This window comes from Idiotropiscis lumnitzeri, chromosome 21, assembly GCF_059441095.1.
Source record: "Idiotropiscis lumnitzeri isolate Australia: NSW breed Sydney's pygmy pipehorse chromosome 21, RoL_Ilum_1.0, whole genome shotgun sequence".
NCBI classification, from domain to species: domain Eukaryota; kingdom Metazoa; phylum Chordata; class Actinopteri; order Syngnathiformes; family Syngnathidae; genus Idiotropiscis; species Idiotropiscis lumnitzeri.
In genome coordinates, this window is record NC_142411.1 from 10411492 (window position 1) to 10434396 (window position 22905).

At 37.4% G+C, this 22905-nt stretch overlaps 1 protein-coding gene across 1 annotated transcript; it reads right to left on the minus strand.

The window, feature by feature from the left end:
• LOC148316934 (intraflagellar transport protein 20 homolog) lies at positions 1 to 22515 on the minus strand. The gene is made up of 2 exons (XM_088286639.1): positions 22483 to 22515; positions 1 to 410 (listed from the first exon to the last, which is right to left on the minus strand). Exon 2 carries the CDS (start codon positions 397 to 399, stop codon positions 1 to 3), a length of 399 nt encoding a protein of 132 aa, XP_088142765.1. The 5' UTR covers positions 400 to 410; positions 22483 to 22515.
• Positions 22516 to 22905: the final 390 nt, after the last annotated feature.

Genomic DNA, 22905 nt, shown 5'->3' on the forward strand with positions numbered 1-22905 from the left:
TCACTTCTGCAAAATGTACTGGTTAATAAATTCATTTTGTTCAGCTTCTACTTTCGACAGGGTCTCATACTCAACACGATATCGCTTAAGTTGCATCATCTTCTCTGCAATAAGAGCTGAAAGTTGCTGTTGCTGGGCCTCTCTTTGCTTTGCCACAAACTTCAGCAGGTTTCTGGTTCCAAGGGCCTTCAACTTTTCTCTCTCTGTCTCATTTGCCAACTCATCCACCAGGTCCATGAGACCACCAATTATCTTCAGAAACTGCACAATTTTGTCCAAAAAATCTTTACAGTCTTCTTTGAGCTCCGCTGTCTTTTGGCTGACATCTGGCTCGAGTGCCCGTAGTTTGTTGAGTTCATCAAAATAACAGCCCACCTCTGCCAATGCATCTTTAGCCATCGTCTGCACAACTGTGTCAAAACATAATCCTCATTAACTTTATGAGCATTCTTTACTAGAATTATTCACAAGGTATGCTAATTGTTTAGACACAAATGTTTTCCCAAAATTCTCATAAATTGTCAATACATCAACTAAATTTGTCCTCATCATTTTTACGTAGTATTAACTATACAAATCTGGGCTAGTTATAGCATGCTATTGAAATGAAATGCTCAATATAACCCACCTGCTGTCAAAGGTGAATATCAATCAGTTTCTTGGAAAACAATCAGGAGACCAAATAATGTCAATTTTATAATAACTGGATTATCCTGCTATTTTTCATTTTTATTTTTTTCACAACTTTTTTTCCCCTTGGGAGACATCTGTTTATGACACAAAGGATCAAAGCTCTGTTTATGTTTAAGCCTCACTGGATGACATCTTCAACAGCAAACATCATTCTGTGACAACCACACGTGTTTAGGCAGCTTCAAAAGGCTTTTTGATACCGGTTGATGAGATAACAATAACAGATTGTCAAAACTCTAAGATTGGAAAGGTCTCAGTAGGATTTTACGGTTCATCATAACTATGCAATAAAATGCTTGTAGCAGGTAAATAATGCCTAACCGACAGAGTAAGGTCCTCAAGAGAGTTTGTGAAACAAATTTCACTTATTCAAATGAATGGAAATAGAATGTTCTCATATTGCCAGATGCTAATGCTAAATTGCACAATACAAACTAGTTCAAGCTGAATTAACAGTGCCTGTGCCGGTTCCATTAATACACTCTGGCATTATAAATGTCAAATTTGCTTAGTTAGCAGTTCAAAGTTTCTGAAGACATCTCTCTCGTGTGCGGGCCAATTCTGCTCGTCGTGCTTACTGTAATATTATCCCACTGCTCATCCTCCCATTGCATTGGTGCCAAAAGGAGTCAATCCTAGAGAGAGATTAATGCTAATAACCTTGACACACATCACAGAGCTCTATACCGTTAATGGCTTCATCAGCAGAAACACACAGACAACTACTGTATAATTTGTGCATATTAATGAGGGTTGAGTCACAACTCTTGGAAAGCTTCAAAGTTAAAATACTGACTCTAGAGTGAACAGATTTGCATTGATTTGGGTAAAAACACAACCAGCAAAACTAGTACAAATACAAAACATGTATGTTCCCATTTTATTTTCTCAATCGAAATATGTATTTAATCCAGAACATTAAAAAAATACAGTTCAATTCTACCATTGCTCTTGAGTATTGATTCTTGTTTCTTCTCTCCACATTTTTGACAATGTCCTCCCTGACACCAGATAGCTGAAAAACGCATTCAAACCTGCCCTCGTTTTTTAATTAAAATATGAATAATCAAAGTTCCACCTATAGCTCTTCTGAAAACAAATGCAGTGTGAATGTTTTCTTAAAGGACAGCATCTAAGGGTGTCAGAACTAAACCAGTGGATAAAAAAAAAGTTTTTTATGGAAAGATTTTTTGAGTGTCATACATTTTGAACGTGGCTTCATGCTCCAGTTACAGCAGGACCTTAAATGACCCACTTTTGTTCCCCTGCACTTTTGCCGTCTAGCAACATCACATTTTTCTGTATCGGTATGCCAGTCTCATTTGTATGGATTTCCATGGGCCAGCTAGATACAGTATAAAATGAACAAACATTTACATTCACACAACTCTGGTTTTAAAATTAAATAAATAAATAAATTATTGTTTAATAAAAGGCTAGGCTCAATATACAGGCATTCAATTAGAGAAGGGAGAGGTATAAAACTATCAGACAAGGCACATGTATAGGTTAACCCCAAATAGTGCTTCTCAATCTATTTAAACAAATTATCATTTCAAATATTACTTATTATTACTATTACTAGGTACTACCACCAAATGACAAAAAATAAAATATAATAGGCTTAAATTGTCATCAAAAATGAGGCAGAGAATTTACAATATGTTCCACCAAGCAGTTCCTTTGAAATATGTTCACTTCGTGTTAGTCTGAGAGATCGACTAATCTGTTCTGTCCAACACTGTGACAATAAAAAGGACCATAGCAACCAACATCATAAAGAACCCAAACACAGTCACACCAAAATGCGTGCAAATCATTTTATCACGAGCTATGCTATCGAGCAAGGCTGTTCAGTCCTGTTCCTCGAGGGCCGCTGTCCTACCTTTCTGTCGCTGCTCCAACACACCTGATTCAAATGATCGGGATCGTTCTCCAGCTTCTGCGGACCTTGCTGATTATCTGCTCATTTAAATCAGGTGTGTTGCAGCAGTGAGAAATTGAAAACGGGTAAGGACAGGCCCTCGAGGAACAGGATTGAACACCTCTAATCTGTGGTGTTGTTTTTTCCCTAGACAAAACTGTGCAATATAAGCTAACTTGCCACGTGGCCATTGCGCGATTGTTGTCACATCTACTAAGCAGCCAATATTTTCCAGAAATCTCACCTGCTCCTTCCAGTGTTGCTGTCGACTTCTTGACAGGCTTTTTAAGACATCTCCAGGTTTCTTTTATGAATTTTGGAGGGTTCTGTTTTTAATGCTGTGTCTTATTTTCTGTTCATTACTCTTCCCTATAGTCCATGGTACATTTCATGCCTTGGAAATTATTTTGTACATTTCTCCTGACTGATGCATATGAAAACTGACATCCTTCTGATGCTGTGGAGGCTCTCTTTATACTGCAACTATTTTAGCAGTTATAAATACAAATTAACTATATGTAATATGCTGAATAATTGTTTTTCTATCTTTGGTGCAAGTAGTCCTGTCTCCTCTGTTTTGCTCCAGTTAGTGTTTACTCTGCTGCATGTCTGTCGCCTCCCTCTTTTCCTTAAAGTGGAGGCAGATGCCGCCACACATTTTGACCATGCGTGTGTGGCTTTTACAAGAAAAAAATAGATAAAAATCGGCCCCAATCAGGCTCCATTTAGCGGGCTCTAAGAATGAATCATTCACAATCCTACACATCACTATTCTATAATTCAGTCCAAGCAAAATGATAAGTGTTAACATTGGCATGTGAATTGAGCCCCCCAACTGTAGCCTGTCCAAGCTTACTTGGAGGGAAATTGGAGGGGAATAATACAAGACCATAGACTTCATCAGTAAATCAGTTGAAGATTTTCAATTATTTCCCAATTTTCAGGTTGATGACTGGAATGGAATGGAAAAGAAAATAGATAATTAAAATGTTTGCACAAAGTTTATTCCCTTATTATAAATTAATTCTAAGTTTCCCATACGTGTTCCTGAAAGAAAAATATTTGTATCCCCCTCTGCTCTTCTCTTCCTACCACCACACATTGTCATTGGTTCCCAAGTGAAACGACGATAGCGAGTGTTCCACGCCACTATATATTCTCTATCAGCAATTTACAAGGACTAAAGAATACTTGCTTTTAATTAGGCAAAATCAAAATTTCAAATGATAAACCACTCCGACATGATCTACTCGCTCCATGTCCCAAAGCACCAAGACAATTAAAATCACTGGAAAAAAGGATTAATGGATTATTGCAAGACACAAAATCAACTTGGGTGCATTGGGAGTTCATCTTGAATCCATTTTCACGCCCTTTGTCCAGCACAGAGGCTGAGTGAGTGTTTTTGTATCAGCTGTCAAGTATCAACTATGTTAATATGAATAACTAAATTACTAAACGCTGCCCTCCACAACACAAATAAAAGTAAGGCAGCCCATGTCAATACATGTATAAGGTGCATTCATTCTACACTAGTACGGGTTCCAGTCCCCTCATTTACATTAATGTTTTTCCAACATTTATAAAGAAATGTACCCAAAAAGACATTGCAGTGTTACCAAACACAAATCCAGTTTATTAGTTTTTTTTCCCCCAACAATATTTAATGACTTTTTAGCCTTAGCAATGTGGTTAGCCATCAATTATGACACTCAACACCTGCTCTGCACTTCTCATCAGGGCCAACTGCAGAGTGGAATAAAGTTCAACTACTCAGACTCTTTGAAAAACACCTTTATATTAATAATTAATAATTAATTTTATCTGAATGTATGCACCACACTGCCTCCAAGAGGCCAACACACATACAACACTTTGCACTTAGCCAAAGTCGAGTGCAAAGAGAAGTGTTTCACTTCTCGGACTGGCGGCGATTGATAATCGGCATCAGGGGCGTCACAAGGTTTCGTGGACATGACAGACTTGGCCCTCAGGATATGCACACATGGATAGATTTAAAAACAATACAATTTTGTGTTAAGATTTCATTCACTAGTAGAATTGAAGTGTTATTTCAAGCTTGCTTTTGGAAGTATGTTTACAAAATTAACCACACAAGAAAACAAAAACATACGCATAATGTCTACAGTGTACACAAAACTGTATTAAAAAATAAAAGCTCGCTGTGTGACCTTAGCCTCTCCTTCTCCCTGCATCTACAATATTCATTGAAACACATTGAATTATAAAATGCTTTTTTCCTCATGCCTATGATTGAGGAATTTTAGAAATGTCATATATGTAAAAATGTATTTATGTTCTTTGTTATGACGTGTCTTTAATTAGTTTGTGTTTGGTTTTTTTTTGCTTTTAAAAAATTGTCCTTTTATTTATGTAAAGTTGAGTGAGTGAGTTACGGGTGGCACTGGTTAGCACATCTGCCTCACTGGGTTTGAATCCAACCCCGGCCTTCCTGTGCATGTTCTCCGTGTGCCAGTGTTTTTTTCTCCGGGTACTCCGGTTTCCTCCCTCATTCAAAACACACTTGCATGGTTGATCAGACACTCTATGTCCCAAGGTGTCAGTGTGAGCGCGGATGGTTGTTTGTCTTTGTGTTCCCTGCGATTGGCTGGCGACCAGTTCACGGTGCCCCCCCGCCTACTGCCCGAAGACAGCTGGGATAGGCTCCAGCATGCCCGCGAACCTCGTGAGTAGAAGAGGCTTGGATAAAAATAGATTGAGTCCCCTTGTGTAGGAAACATGCTGTATAGCTGCCTTAAAATAATCTTAAATAACACCGGTTTACGTTTATGTTAAATAAGTCATAAATAATTGACCTATACAGCTTCACATTCATAAGATTAAATCCATGTTGAGTTTGATAGATTTTTGCATCACAAATGGATTTTTCTCTCTCCCGTCCGTCCCTAACACTCCCGATTCAAATGATCAGCTCAGCAGCAATCTTTGTAGACGCTTGATAACAGTCCTGATCATTGGAATCGGGTGTGTTGGAGAAGAGAGCCATCTTAAACAAGCTGGATATGCAGTTTTAAGGACTCGACTTGCTCTAAAAAACTTACCAACAATTTTGGTGAGAGTCTCTACAGTAGTGTTAACTGTTGTTCTCCATTCTTACAGCTAAGTCATCGATTCAATGATCAGCATTGATGCAGATTGATTTAATTATGTGACTAAGGCCTGGGAACAGGGTTTACATGTAAATACGTGTTTTGTGTTTGCATCTTAGTTACTGTTAATTTGAATGGGAGTACCGCTGAGAATATAGACAGGAATTTTCCTTACATTGATGAGGAGCTTTTTGTGTTTAGAATACAGTTAACTCATTCACTGCCATTGACGAGTATAGAAGCCAAAAATTACATTCATTTTACCCTGGAGTGAGTATGTAAGAAGTAAAGTCACTCTCCACGACTGCAAATGTGATTTCAAGAAGTTGACTCTGACTGATGGGATGGTATTTGCTGATCCCTACGCGCTCACTCACTGAATCGATGATTTAACAAGACTGACCACCGTGCAATAGCCGTATTTATACCTTCCTGATAGAAAAAGTGAGTGTACACCAAAAGATAAAGTCTCTAATTCATCTGAACCATTGTAGGGACTATTACCTGGACACAACTGACACATCCAGTTACCGTTGAGTTAGCAAGTGGTTAGCATTAGCGGCTGTATGTCTAAGTCTACTGCATATAATTTTTCAGGCGGAAACACTTCACGTTAAATCTTACCTGCTATTCAATCTGTGATTTCTCTCATTGGAAGAAGCTGGGATGGAATAGAACTTCAAGTTTTTGTTTTTATGGTTTGGCAACAAAATTACAGTCTTTCTACAAAAAAATGTAGCAGCGTTTACTTCTGGCTTTGATTCTGTTGCCTCCAGCCTGAGTTTCTTTTGTGTGACATCATCGCGACGTAGGCCATAACAGAGTCTTTCATTCGACTGTGTGCTTCTATGAAAATGTAAGTATTAGTGCCTCTCAAGTTGGAGTGTCTGGCAAGTACCTGTTGCACCAGAATATCTTAGAATAGTGGCCTCGTACCAAGTGGCCCGTGATCTGCTTCTTCTGGTTCTTTCTTTCTAACCAAATGAGGCGTTTCAGTCTCGAGGATGGAACTGATTCTCTGACCTCCTGCCATGGTCAGTCTTGTGTAAGAGGACAATGAAAGATGCCCCCCCCCACACCCCCCTGTCATCGCCCCCTCAGACAGACAAGGACTCAGAGTGACACAGCAAGGCTCAACTGTAATGTATTTAATCTGTGTGCTGAGGACAGACCAGCAAAACGATCCCACAGCCTCCTCAAAATAGCTAAATCAATATATATGTAATGAGGAGTGGTCATGCTGAGACATGATGAGGGAAAGAGCATATTACAAAACGACGCTAAGAATGACATCTCTCCTTCATATGGCCATGCCATTATTTTGAAGTTGTCCCTGCATGCTATCCCCAAGTGAGTTATCTCTTCCATTATGACAGGGCCAGGTCCATATTCATATAAAGGTCTTCCTATATGACAGAAGGCTGCAAGCTCTTAGCTGTGTCCTTCGCCTCTGTGCTCCTCCTCTCTGGGTTTGCCCTGTTCATGCACCTTCACCTCAGCACCACACACTCACCATGTCCTTCTCTTCAAGGAAAAGCTTCAATGTGGTTTTGAAAAGCTGTGCTTTATGTATCTTGCATATAAAATATCGGTTTCTACAAATTCCTAAATTTTTAGTATCGGCACACATTATTAATTATATTTAGTAATGGCTTTTCCTATATTGCATTCTATATACAAAGGTCTCAATTTGAAATTATTGAGGTTACTTTAACATAACAACACAATAGTTATATGAAACTAGTAAATAGCTTCAAGACCTTTTAGCTGATTCTTTTCTTCCACCAGTTTGAGTCTTTTTCACCTTTTGGGACCATTGATGAATTTATGAATCACAAAACAGAGTGAAGAAATGCATAACGTCTCAGTAAAAAGGTTTGGGATAACGGTGAATTGTGATTGCAAAGTAATCCAGTATCCAACATAAAAATTAGACCTTCGGTTAGAAAGTAGATCACAAATTTAAAAAAAAAATGGATTTATAGAGCACTTTAAAACCTCTTTCACTATGCTGCCCCTACTTGCAGAGACATCAAATAAATAATGATTTAAACCTTTCAGAAGACATTTTTCCATTGCAATTCCAGCACTGCACATTATTGTTGATAGAAGATTTACTGCTTTGTGAAGAGGGTACATATTTTTTCCTGCCCTTGAAATTGTGTGTATAAAACACCGTGAGCAATTAGTCCTACTTCATGGAGAAGAGTAATGGGCCCACAGTCAATCAATAATCAAACTCATTTGAATTCATATTCATAATACAAATTACACTTGTACTCTTAGAAATGATTGTCTTTTGGTTCTCATCTGATTTCACTTTGCCCTCCGTTTGCCTTTTTCACATTTTGAGGATATGACCAAATAAACCTAACGCGTTCTCTTTTGCTGCCATCGCAGTTTCAGCAGTATCTTTCTTCCTAATATGGTTTTGGTGTCCAACGTTAGACTTTTGGTTTGAGGACCTTAAGTTACAGATTGATACAAATGTGAGAGAAATCAATATATTGTGTTCTTGCTCTCTGACAACAACCGCAACGAAAAAAGATAAAGATATTTGCATCAGCAGTCGTTTTCCCATCAATACACTATTTTTTTTTTTCCTGTTGACCATGTAAACCCTTCTGCTTTTCTCTGGCGGCATGCATAAGCTCATCTGCCCTGCAGTGAAGACTTTAAAAGCATGCTGCGTTCCCCTGCAAGCACCTGCTGTCAGTTAGAGCTCACATGCTACGTTGACAACATGGATTTGGGTAATGGTCCAGCAACAACATGCAGGCATAAACTGTCAAGATCCCACAGAGAGAAAGGGAATGACAACGGAATCCGGGACTCCTGCAGATATTTCAATTGGAATCGGAGGGCCAATCAGAATCATTCAGTGACTGTGTATATCAGTGGTTGTCATCGAACTCTGATGATTTTGCATTCTGCAGATAGAAGCTCATCATAATTCATTCAAATAGTATCGAAGGAGCATAATGACACACCTCTTGATTTTTCAAAATTCTAACTTTCTTTCTAGATTTGTTTCTGGTAATGAGTGTGCTGGGTAAGGTTGGTATATATTGTATGTGTGCATTTTATTTCAAGGGACCGGCTGCGGATTGTATGATAAAAATTGACTTCTCAGCCATGGTCACTATGACCTGAAGTGTGAACGTAATACTGGGTAGGTAAAAGGGTTTAAAGCTCAGAAAAAGTATCAAATATTAAAATGTTATGCAACCAAATGGTTGCAACCATAATTCAACGAAAGTCTTCATCCGAGCTGAAAAAAATTGGAATAATAAATATTTAACATAACTGGGCATCTGCAGTCAAAGAAAACAAGTGCTACTACTTTCCCAACAATCACTCAATAATATTTCACAATTCAATGTGTCGTTATATATGAATTTAACTCTACAGAATTTTGATTTCATGAAATATTCTCCATACAAATTAAATCTCTTTTCAAAATACTCAATTATTTATCCCACATAACGATATGTTACATTATTGCTGCTCCAGCCTTTGTTTGTAGAGTTAGTGTTGGTTTACTTGACCACAAACTGTATGCACATTTAATAACACAAAGGCCTTTTTCTCGCCACTGAACTGTGAAGTGCAGCAATTTAATTTTACTGGTGACTAGCGGCTCATGAACAGCTCTGAAGATAGTGGCTAGGCAATGATACATGGGCTTTACCATGTTCACCTTGGGGTCTCCTTTTTCCGCTTCATAACATTACACCACATAGCCACAAAATGGAAAATGCTTTTTCACAGTGTGGGCGCAAAAGAACGTGGATTTACTGGAGTATCAGGGTAGTAAAATGAATTATTTTCCAAGTGCTGAATAGCATTTCAACAGTGCTTCTAGATTTTTTTTTTTTTTTTAAAAAGGAAATATGGTGTTACAATTAGTTTTATCCTGCTGCCCTGATTTCAGAGCAAAGGGCGTGTGGGAACAAGGCTGTTCGGGCAAAAATCAATAGCATTGAGAGCAACAGCATTTTACCCCTGACAAGTATATTCATCAAACGTAAAACAAGGAGAGCAATTGTCATTGGTGATAATTCCTCAGAGCGACAAGGTACTAATTGTAAGCTCATTTTCATTCACTGACGTTAACATGTCCACATGCTCTCCAACTGGAATTTTCGACATTTTTCCTGCTGTTACTTAACACAAACTGAACGGCCGTCTTGCACGTTGGCGTCACTGTTCATGCAGTTACTGGACTGTACGCATGTTAATCGCCATCGCTGTGCAATCGATTTGCTGAGTATGCGTTTATCATTGTTGTCATGATTCCATCGACAGCCTTAACCTACGTAGCGATAGTGAGTGATCTTCTAGCGCAAAACATTGTGAGAGGCTACGGGTGCTGCTGATCGTTTAGAAAAATGAAACAAAAGAGTAGATTTCAGGCTAGTGGCCGTCAGCATAGATATTTATACTTAGAAAGCTTCTCTCTGAGTAGCTGCTGAGTTGAACAAGGAGTCCTTCTTTGGTCTCTATGTTAAAGCGCCAATTATAAAATGACACTTGTGACTCGTATCACAGCTGCATGTCTGATGTAATTAACATTCCAATCCGCAAAAGCAGAGGTGTCAAATTTAAACCCAAATTCATTCCTAAATCCACATTCAAATGAGCAGTATACTTATCAGGCAGGCTTCTTCAGAGCTTGCTGATGAGTTGATCTTTTAAATCAGGTGTGTTGCAGCCAAGAGAGATTGAAAACATGCCGGAAAGCGGCCCACCGGGACTGGAGTTTGACACCTATGCGCTAAAGAGATCAATGAGTTGTCATGAACTTGGAGTAAACACACCCAAGATGGCGGCTATTCCTCTCACTAATAAGTACAGTCTCTGCAGCTATGCCAAGTAGCAGGCTGGCAAACCCGTCCAGAATTTAAGATGACGATGCCATGAGGCCTATTTACCAATATTTTACAGCACCAAAAATGTGCAATAACTGAGCCAAAATCTACAGTTGGCCGAAATGCAACATGAGATTCTACTTAAGGTATGCCATATAACAAAAAAGGATTTCAAATAATTGAATGTCATGCTCTGTAAAATGCTTTGTGCACCCTGTGGTGTAGAAAGCACTGTATAAGTCTTCTGCAATTGCTATGTATTTAATTTTATTTACGCTCCATAAAATAGTTACAAATAATCAATTAATGTTTTTGCTAAAAGAAGAATTATTCAGCATGCCTAACATTTCTGGTGAACTGTAATTTGCAGAGGTCCTACCACTTCTCAAGTTACAGTTCTATGAGCTTTTTGTCATTGACTTAGGCTGTTTTACAACTGTAACATTATCAGTAGGGGCTGGGCCTTAACCATTTGCTCGTTTCAGCATTTTCATGAGAAGAAGCATCCCAAAACTCTTTACGCACTGTATGTCTTGAATTATCTCTAGCTGATAGCTTCAAAGACCACAGTTTACAGTGACAGCAATTTCAGTACATAAACAATTAGGAGAATTTCATTATGAAAGAAGAAACAAGACAGCGAGAGTTTCACAACCACAAAACAAATTGGAGCTCTCAGCTGACACTTTGATTTCTGTTACTCAATGGAGGCCTTTTAGATTGTATATGCTATCTTCTCTCAGCCATTTGTTTTCACCAGCCGGTTGAGCTCATTGCTCATTATGCACAGTGATGCTGGGAGTGCATTGAGGGGGCATTAGAGAGAGGCAATTTACAGAGTGTGTAGCTATCTATGTGTGTGTTTGCGTGCGTGCGTGCATTTGCGTGTGTGTGTGTGTGCAATTCAACAATTCCATGTTGGTTTTATTAATGGGCAGTTTCAAGTTTCTTTGAGCTTTCGTCTCCAAAAAATCCGTTCTGGGTCGCATTTGCCAGCAGCGTGAACCTAAAATGGCGGCCGGGACTCAACCGACATAAAGTCGAGTAGCACGTACCCCGAAGACCTCCTGAATGTCAATATTTTTTGTCACAGGTGTACTAAAACATAAATCACTCTTATGTACTTTTAAAACCGATTTTGAAGCCGCCATGACACTCTCTTCTTCGCAATTCCAGTTTTGGAGTTGGAGGCGCTGTTGAGCGATGGCTGCCATCCTGTGGTTAACACTGGTATTACATCTTTCAATTGTTCAATAAATTCAGAAATGAATTGAGGGTTATTCCAAATGTGGGTGATGGCCGCCAGTTGTCCGTACCGCCTCTAAGGACTCATTTGCATATGCGCATCACCCATTGATCCATGATGTAATAGAATAAGAGGACATTGCAGATGTGCTGGTGGGTGAGATTTTCATTTAGCTTGGTGACTATGTGCGGTCATGCAGTGTCTAGGACAGTCATAACAAACATGAACATTAGAGCGATATTTATCAAGCTGATAGCATGGCCATGCAATGAGTGACTACTCTGATGGTACAGTGTTGATTGGACCTCAACATAATACCGAAGATAAGCAGTATAGAAAATGGATGGATGGATAATATCTTCCATGGTCACAAACATATATCCAGATGAATGTTACATAACAGCTTAACTGTCTTAATTACTGGTTGTGATTTTTTTTTTTTTTGCTTTAGATGTGAGTGTCTTCACGTGAAGAAACAATTTAATTATTGATGTCACCTTATTGTGATTTCAATCGTGAAGTAATAAGACATCACAATGACTCACTAAAGGGATGTGATTGCAACTTCATGCAAAGTCAAGATTCAAGGTCTACCTCTACACAGCACATGCAGCCAAGAAGTCATTGTTTATCATATCTTATACTCAGGCTGTGATTGGCTGGTAACTAGTTCAGCCCGAAAACGCATGGAATAGGCGGCAGCACGCTCATGACCATCGTGATGATAAGTGGATCAGATGATGGATGCATAGATTATACACCGGTGCATATTATACACAGGAACTTTTTGCATGTACAGTACGAATAAAGTACTTGTACTAAAATGTAACCTAATATTCAACGGAAATTTGTTCCGTACGTAAAAGTAAATATAGTATTTTTGGGCTGAATTCTTGCACGAACAAAAATAAAACAATGTCAATATGCATTGATATGAATGCACTCTGCCAGGGGATGATGAGGATCAATCTCGTTGCACACTTGAGTACAATGACAATAAAGGGATTTCTGATTCTGATTCTGATATACATCTTCTGCAGAACTTGCTGATTATGTGATCACTTGAATCAGGTGTGTTGCAGCAGGGAGGGATGCAAAGGAGGAGCAGGATTGACTACCCCTGGACTACGCTTTCTAACTGATTTAGTTAAGATTCAAAATTCAATTAAAATAAAACAGTGAATTAAAAAAAATTTAGCCATTCACACTCATACAACAATTCCATTTCATCAACATTTCTTCTTGCTGCATTTTTCTCTTTCACCTCATCTCAATCCTTTTATACCCCACCCCATCCCTCGTGGTCAGTGGTTTCTCTTCGCTCCCAAAGTCACAAGAGATAAAAGCCCAAATAATGACCCACCATCTGTCCTTCTCATTAAAGTTGAACATATGTTAATGCGCCCAATCTGCAGCACTCCTGTGTTCCTGCTAAGTCAAGGACGAAATTGAATTCCTCCAAGAGATTGCATATCTCATCGGCTGTATATTTTGGCAATATTTTTGCATTTTAATATCCTTTATCCTCAGTAGCAACCTCAGCATGTAGTGTAGAGCTTGGCACATGAATAGTATCACTATCCCCTGTTATGGGACCGAAGCAATCGCAGATGATCTTTTCTTGGTACACTTCAGATGCACATTTGAAGTGACAAATAGCCGATATGGATGTGTTTATATTGACAGAAAATATCAAACAACCCAGAATGTGGTGCAGTCAGGCCAGCCTCTCATGGAAAATGTAAATTATCAATATATATTTTTTTCACCCTGCAAAATGGTCACATTACACCAATGTAGTGCAAGTGTCAATTAAAAAAAATATTTTAAGCAACTTTTGGAAGCTAGGTACGAAACGAGCGGTACTCAGCAGGCGGCCCGGGGCTTTTTTTCTGGCCCCAACTCTTTCCATGATCCGACGGGTTTTCAGTGTGCAGTTGCATGACGCTAATCAACATTTAACTTCACGTATTCCACCTGCTGCGCAACCTAATGCTTTATTCATACAGTTTTTAATATTACTGAGTATGTATCTATATTACATATTTATATTATTATTACCATGAAAACCCCGATGTGCTGAACAAAAAAAACAAGGCCAGATTCAGAATAAGCTAGGGATGGAACAATTTCACTCAAGCCCCGATTTGATTTTTGATTTTCAGTTCCCGATTTGATTAAATTTTTTCAAATCAGTTTTTTATCAAGATGAATGACTCATTTTGTAAAGACAAGTTTTTATTTTAACGTCTGTATTTTGCGCTTGGTATAAACATTTTTGTTACGTTACAAAAAAAGGAAAATAAACAAAAAGATGACTGTTTAACTACATTTTTGTTGTGTTTTGCACGTGCCAGAACTGAAAAATAAATAAATACATGTACAATACATTTGACTGTTTCCATTACAAATCCTTTCGTGATAAAAAATTATACTATCAACATCGGCATTTATGTTGCATCAACCTGGGTTTGCGAATCAATTCTTTTATGTTTTTCATTGATGCATATTTTAAGCAGTTTAAATCGAATTTATATTATTTTTGGTGAACATTCCAAGAATAAGTACATTCTGACCCCCTGCTGATATGAAGAATTTGTTTTTGGAAAAAAAATGGAACACTGTTGTGCATAATGATTTAAGTTTTTTCTTTTTCAATTAATACTTTTATCAAAATTGAAAATTACTTTACATGCTGTCTCAATGTGAATGAACAGACAAATTTATATCATAGGCACTGGGAAGACAGACAAGTTTGAGTTGAATCCATATGCAAGATATTTCCATTGTGTCTGTATGTGAATAGCAAGTCATGCATGTATCTGAATGGACAAACAGATTGATCGATTGCAAGGGCAGCCGAACGAACAGACGGATGTTGACATTTTGCAACAGAAACCATACAGTGCCAATTTTAAAACGGCTGCCATGTGATTATGATTCCATTTAATTCATGTTTGTATTGTATGCCATATTTTGCGTGTATTCTTTTTCAACAATGCATGGTACGATTCATACAAATATGCATGCAGGTCACGGAAGTCGTATACTACTCAGGTGCTCCCACACAATGTTTTGAAACCTCGCGTGTGGGTCGGAGTTGATGAACTGATACTGCTTGTACAATGTGTCTGCATTCCTTTTCTTCTCAAAATCCCCCCCCAAAGAGTTTGAGCCAAACAGTTCCTGCAGCTAAGCTTTAAATCTCAGCCCGTTCTGTGATTCGAAGACAGGGAGATATCAAGACGCAGTGTGTTACTGTCTACTGTGGAAGGTGCGTGCGAATCGACACATACACACTTGTATGCACACGCAGACACACACACACCCCCACACACACCTTCTCCATTGACAGAAATATTCCAGTCGCATTCAAATTCATCAGCACACACCAATTTATTGGGGAAAACAAATGGCATGGCTATATTTAGATTTGTTCCAACTGAGATATATTAATTTGCTGTGCATGAAAATAATTATTTGTTTTTCTTCAACAAATTACATTTCTGCTCAGAGGTTGTTTCAAAATGGAATACACAGCTGTGGAAGGTGAAGAAGCAATTAACGCTCTAAAAATAAAGACCATCTGTTGAAATCATATTTTGAGATGAATGTCATTTAAATGTTATACCTTAAGGACATTTACCATTTTAATAATAGTTATTACAGAAAAGGCCATACTCGCAAAGTAATATAATGCCAATTCAGGTTGTGCTGGCTTCTTAGCTATAATTGACAGCTAGCTTTAAAACACTGTATTAAGAGATTTAAGTACGGTCATTTACTTTTAAATACATAATACATGTTTGACGTTAAAGTGATTCATCATTTCAGCTTTCCATATTTTTATTTCTAAGCTGACGCATAGAAATAACATCGACATCATCAAACTTTTCAAAACACACTCGCTGTCTGCTGGAATTATGTCAAGTTATCGTAAATGTCATATTACCTAATTCAATATTGCCTCTGTCCATACAGTATCTGTATGAGCCATTCGCTGTTTCACATTACTGTCCGTGTGCCCGTACACTTGTATGCCTTTTATTTTCATCTCAAATTTGTTTGCAGGCAACTAAGTTAACCATAATTGTACAACGAGTTTTTAAGACAAAATAGAAAGCCTCCATTGTCACTCTATGGTGCAGATAGAGCAAAACTGTGAAAACACAAGCAGCACAAGCATTCTTTTTATGTACCTTTGCAAGCAGCGGCAATACCAAAACAGGTGTGACGACAACGCTTTAAAACGGTCACTATGGTAACGGTTAAACATTCAACAGACACCACAGGACAAATAATTGGAGAATCACTTACAACTCAAAATAGAATATTTTCCAGCCTCGTTTATATAAATCGTAAGTAATGTTGTATTTATAACTCGGCTAGATTATTGCAATGCATTTTAATTTGGAGTCAGCCAGTCCTCTCTCAAGTTGGACCAAAATGCTGCTGTTTGCCTCCTCACCGGAGCATGGAAGCACATAACCACAATTCTGGCCTCCAGTGTATTTTAGAGTTCATTTTAAGATACTTCTATTTTTCTTCAAATCATTAAATCACCTCGCCCCAGCGTACCTCTCTTAGCTCCTCCACCCCTGTGCACCTGTGCGGTGCCTCAGGTCTGCTGACCAAGACGCTACTGCTGAGGACTAAGAGGAGCCTTTTTTGTTGCCAGTCCTTCCCTCTGGAATGACCTTCCATTAAATAAATTAAAAGCCCCATCTCTGTCCACTATCAAAAAACATTTGAAGACACATTTTTATTCTTTGGCTTTCAGCTCAACATGAGACTGTCACTGTTCTGCTATTTTCTGGTTTCTGGTTTTCTTCTTTGTGCTTTGTTACAGCTCCAGCTGTTGCAAAATGCACTTTAGAAATTGCATTGTATTGTATTGTATTTAATATACACAACATGTAGCCTAAACAAAAATACTCTGACTCTACTAAATTCAAGATACATTATTAAAAAATGTTGCTTTATTGATAATTCATTCATTATCCAACATTTTGCTTTTATTTGTTTAACTGTTTGTCTTGGGAAATGTCTGTTGGTCAATCAAGGCCGACAATAAAACTGGGGAAAGATGTCCTCACAGTTAACATAACACGTTCCGTAAATGGCAACTTAATCCTCAAAATGTCTTCACTTTAAAATGGGATTCCCACACACTTAACTTAATGAATGACAAGGGGAAAGCGGTGATTGTTTCCACTTTAGCGTTGAACAAGAGGTACTTGCGCCTGAGAGCCACTGAGAGGGTGTACTTCATGAAGTCAAGCTTGAATGTTTGTATGGGCAGTGTAAGCGAGTGACGCGTCACTCTACAGTATATCAGTGGAGAAGGACATACAGACTAGCGTCTGCACCATATATTTGGCTGTGTTCAGTGGAACACCTGTTGAAATTGAAGTTAAATGGGGGGGGGGGTCTGCATAGACGATAGTTGTCTCTTGATACCACAGTTTCCACCCATTCATTCATTTTTCTTTGCCACATTTGTTCAGGCTTGCAGGGATTTTGATGACTTTGGGTGAAAGGCGGGCAAAATAGTCACCAATAAATAAAAATGAAGGACTCGTATACAGAGGTTATAAAGTGAACGTACCCCTGTTTAAATACCAGGATTTTATATGAATTGTTTTTTTCCACTATTTATGTGAAATTGTGCAGCTACATTCATTTCATTTTTAAAAGGGAGAGTAAAAAATAGAGATTATGTGTTTGCATACCCCCATATATGGGGTTGTAGCTGTGTTCAGAATAAACCAATATTATTCAAACACATTCTAAATGTGAGGCAGAACACGCCTACTACTATTTAAAATCGCTCTGACTGACATTTTAAGTCGCTAGGGATTCTTTAAACAAGGCACAAAACAAGTCTGGAGGGCGGCCATTTCTTATCCAGCCAAGGAAGACAACAGTTTATGCTCCATGTAAAGGCTGTCTACTAATCCTCTGATCCAGAAGCAACAAAAGAAGGACACTCTTCCAGCTCTGTGCCAAAGACAGCCCATTTAAATTCTTATTGGAGTCTGCTGAAATACGTTCGCTTTGCTCAGCCCAGACTGCGACATATTGTACACACTTTTGACATTGAACTTGACGTATTCATTAAAGGTTAACACAGGAGGGGATTTTCATATTTTATTTTCAGTTTAAAAAAATCCCTTAATGACCCGGACCAAAAAAAAAAAATCCTGTCCCGTCCTGTCCCATTCAGAATGACTCCCACTCCCGTATTGCTCCCATTTTGGAGTTAATGTTCGTTTAAAAAAAAAGAAGAAAAAAAAAGTTTGTTGCCCGCTCATCCTCATGGACTCTCCTGATCCCACCTGTTTTTATTTAAACCAGCACATTAAACACATTTGCATTTAAGATTTATCAACTGTTTTTTTTATAAACATTTAGGTATTTTTATAGTTGATCGTGATTTTTTTATTATCCTATATTTAACTGCTGTTAATGTTCAAACTGTGTAGATCTAGCTTTCTGCCCCAATTAGAGATATCACATACAGTGCATAAAGCCCCTGATGTTTTAGCGGCAGGGGGGGGGGGGGGGGGGGGGGGGGGGAGCACAACTACGTGGCTATGCCAAGAAGGTTGTCAAATCAAGTAAAGAGTTTTTATTCCCAAAAACGTGTGCATAACCCTATTTGTTCATAAAGCAAGTCATTCATAAACCAAGGTTTCATTTTATCGCCAATTTTTTTTTTTTAATCCAAACTACAACATAAAAAAACTCCAAATACATTTTAATGAATTAATAAAATAAAAAAACTAATAAAAAATAATTAAAATTGCTTTAATGTGAATTTTATTTAAAATTAAAATAATGTTAATTACTTGATAACATGAATATAAGACATAGTAAAATTAAAAAAAATATTTTTCATATTTTTCCTTTTGGGGCAGGAAATTTATTCAACATTGATGTCAAATAAATACCCCATAAAAGTGTCAATAGTTTTAACAATTTAATTAATTATTAATTCAATTAATTAATTTTAATATATGTGTATGTATGTGAGATAGATAGATAGATATACAAAGGTGACTAAATATAAAGGCAGTAGTTTTGAGACAGACAATCAGTCACAGGTGACTGCTACTGTATTTTTTCTGATCCCTGCTAACATAAAGGAAGACGGATTTGTTTCTCTATTGGATCAATGGCTGACTCCCCCCTGCAGTTTCTCCCTCATTTATCTTCTCGACTTTGATTGCTTCGTTGGAGCAGAGTGGATGATGCCTAACAGTGAATGTTGGAGCTCAGCAGTTTCAGCCCTCATCCATCTCTGTTCAAATCTGTTGTGGTTATCCTTTTATCTGGGTGGAACTGGCATTATTTAACACTTTGGGTATCACAGCCAGAGGCAGCGCCTATGAGTTTTTTCTTGCCGATGGTTTTGCGTTTTGTTTCTATTTTGGTCACTATTTCAATTCTGGGATTTACATCATGAAAGGATTAGCTCATTTTACCTTGCTTCTTCATCGGGTGGGTCATTATAGCGTTGGCACTGTATGAATTCCAATTCCGATGAAGGTGAGTCATTGTAGAAAAATTTAAGTAAATACAGAATATAATAACTTGGAAAATCTATATTCAATTTAATACGGTACGAAGACATTTAATGTTTGAACTCCTCAACATTAATTTATCTATTTTTTGGGCAAAAATGTTCACTCATTTTGAATTTAATGCCAGTAACACATTCCAGAAATATTACATTATTTATATTTGATTGTTGTCAGTCATGTTACATTTCTTAAATGACGCTCCTTCACTCTGACTACACTTGAGCGAGGCGTGAAATCTCCAAGGAGGTCTTTTGACCTTTTGCTAATGACCTTACGGAATCATTGTAATTACTCGTGAGCTCCTTGCACCAGGAGTTACCTGCCAGCTGTCTCCCACACAATAAAGGTCATTACGCGGGCATTATTAATCTTAATACTCATGAGAGGCTGCAACAAAAAAAAAGGGCTCATCATTTACAAACGACCAACTTCGGGGACTTACACATTGCTCCTTTCCTCGAACGGGATATTCAATTGAACTGAATGATTGTGAGCAATTTGGTCCACTTGTTCAAGTCCTGAAGACAACTCTTCCTTGTGGAAATTCAAAAAGGTTTATTGTTAGCTAATAAGGTTTAGTAAGCTGCACACCCAAAAGAAGAAAAACAGTCGCATTTTCTTATGACTAATCACAAATTCATCTTAACCATACAGTTAACAGAAACTAAAAATTGTGAGGGTGAAAAAAAAAAAAATCGACACAACCATTAAAATCATTATTTAAAGAATTACCAATAAATAAAACCAGCAAACAAAGCTTATTTTGTGGAGCTAAATTGCATTATTGCCATAAATGACAATAATTTATATTCGTGCAGCCTGCAAGCTGGGGAGTGACTATAATAATTGGACCGAAGCTACTCGATCATACTGAAAAGAATAAACATAAGCTAAACACATGCATAATAGTCTTAATTTGACTCGAAAAATTACATGCTGAGGACTAAATTAACAAAAGTGAATGCATCAAAATGTACCTCTGTAAAAATCTGGGGTAATTCTTTCTTGTGGATGTGAAAGGATCATTAAGTGCTTAACAGAAGCTGGATGATACTGTGGATAAAAGACGTGGAATTGGAGGGAATCGGTGCAGCATGACTGTGTCAGCTGCTGGTGGAATTAACCGCACCAACAATATTCCAGATGACAATATGAAAATACAAAACAAAAAAAAAAAACCCTACTCAATGGTTTCCGCTTGAGACCATATGAGGAGCATTATGTTTCAATCAACATATTCACATAAGTAGAGAATGGAATTTCAGGAGAAATTGTGTGTGAGTATTGAATAGAAAAAATAGCGCCTCCCGCCCCCGCAACCCGGCTCCCGGATAAGCGGAAGAAAATGGGTGGATGGATGGAAATTTAATTATACTGAAGACTATGGAATCATGAGGACTGATATAGAATGTCATGGAATGATGAGGAATATTAATGAATAATTCTGAATGATATGGAAATGTATCGAATAATGGGGAATTACACAGATCTCCGAATTGCTTAAAGTTAGAATACTTTGAATCAATTGACATACAAATAAATGTAAAGGAGGTAAAAGCATGTAAACGCCTAATCACTGGCTTCAATATGGGATTTGTGAGAAAAATAGTATTAAGCTGAAGCGGTCAAAAACATTCTCAAATTAGAGGTAAAAGCAGAAGATTGTTTTATATTTCAATTGAGAAAAAAAACATAAGAGAAATTAGCTGAACAGTTTAAAGTTGGACAAGTTAAATTCTTCATTTTTATTTAATTTCATGTAAAAAAAAACTATTATAAAAAATTATTATATTTAGGAGCACTTCCTGTTTACTTTGTTTCTTTCCCTCAAAGTTCCACACTTTTGGACTGATTAAATTTGAACAACAGTTCAGCTAAACGCGACAGCAAATTAGTTGAATATTTGTTCCTCAAATTGTCATACACTTTGTGCAATTCAAATGGTTCAAACTTTAAACTTAGTCAGAACATCCCGATCTCAACATTTATTAATTAAATCTCAAAATAAAAGTCACATCAAACCTTGGGTTTTATTTTGAAATATCAAAAGAGGGGCAAAATTACAGGTAACAAAAATAAATCACTTGTAAAATAAATGCAACAAATGCCCTGAGGCTAAACAGAATGTAGGAATGGTTTGAATCAAATGGTTCAAAAGTGTGAAATCAAGACAAAAGAAAAATAAAAGAAAGAAAGAAGAAAATCTTAATTTGGCTTTTATTTTGAAATTTTGTAACAGTTCAAAATTGAAATGGTTTGAATCATTCAAAGATGAGGAATGTAATTATCTAATTTTGGTAACTTTTATTTTGGACTCTTCATCATATTTTGAGGTCGAGCTAGGATGAACAATTTAAAGGTAAGTTAAATATTGCCGTTGGAATAAGATGACCACTTTAAATTGGTCAAAACATTGTAGAAATTACAAGAAAAAAATACATCTTAATTTGGGAGTTTTATTTTGAAAAAAAAAAAAGGTGGTAGGGACAAAGTTGAATAGTTTAGATTTGAAACGGATTTAATTACTTTTAAAATATTTCCTTCTTTTGCCATTTGAGTTGTACAGCTTATACAGTAGGTCACATTAATGGCGAAAAAAATATTGAAATGATTGATCTCCTGTTTTAATATCATAATCCATGCTCAAAATAAAGCCAGTTCATGTAAATTTCCAAGGCAACTACGCCTAGGAAAATTAGAATCGCTGTTCTGTGCATTCATTTCAAGATTCAAGTGGTTGCTCAGTTTTAATCTGTGGCTCATTTGGGAAAAATAATTATTTTGTAAGTTGGAACATCTCTGCGTTGAGTTTGCATGTCCTTCCTGCTTGTGTGGGTTGTCTCCAGCTGCCTCCCACATCTCCAAAAAAATGCATGAAGCATTATGTAATAGCAGCACATTTTCTGATGTAATAAATGCTCAGCTCATTATGTGAAAACTCCACATGTAATAATTTGACACATTTCCTTCAAAGTATTATAATTCTCAAACATTGACTGAAAACATCAGCATGAATCTTAAAGATACTTACCTAGTTTGCCTGTCCGTCCACTGTCCGCTTCCTTGCCACCCTTCCATCATCCTTTTAAAGCACTTCTGTCCATGCATTTAGTCTGTCTGCTGCAGCTGAAAAAAAAAAAAAAATCCATTCCTGTTGCCGCCATGGAAGGTGAAGCTAACGCCGGAGGTTTCAGTACTTCATACATGAACATTTTTTAAAGGTCATTCGCAGTCTAATTTCTTATCCCCTTCGCGTAATTTCCGGACTACAAAACACACCGACTGAAAATGGCAAAATTTTGTCATAAAAACTTCGTATATACATTAGCCACTTCACTTATTCGCGGCTCTCCATGTTATTAAATGAGGTATTATCTATATTATAAATACCCGTAGATGCTTTTTACCCCCAAACAACGCTGAACGCAGCTATAGTTACAGAACGTACAGGAAC

Bases quoted from the DNA above. Each gene is read 5' to 3' on its own strand.
- LOC148316934 (XM_088286639.1), bottom strand. From the start codon at position 399: ATGGCTAAAGATGCATTGGCAGAGGTGGGCTGTTATTTTGATGAACTC.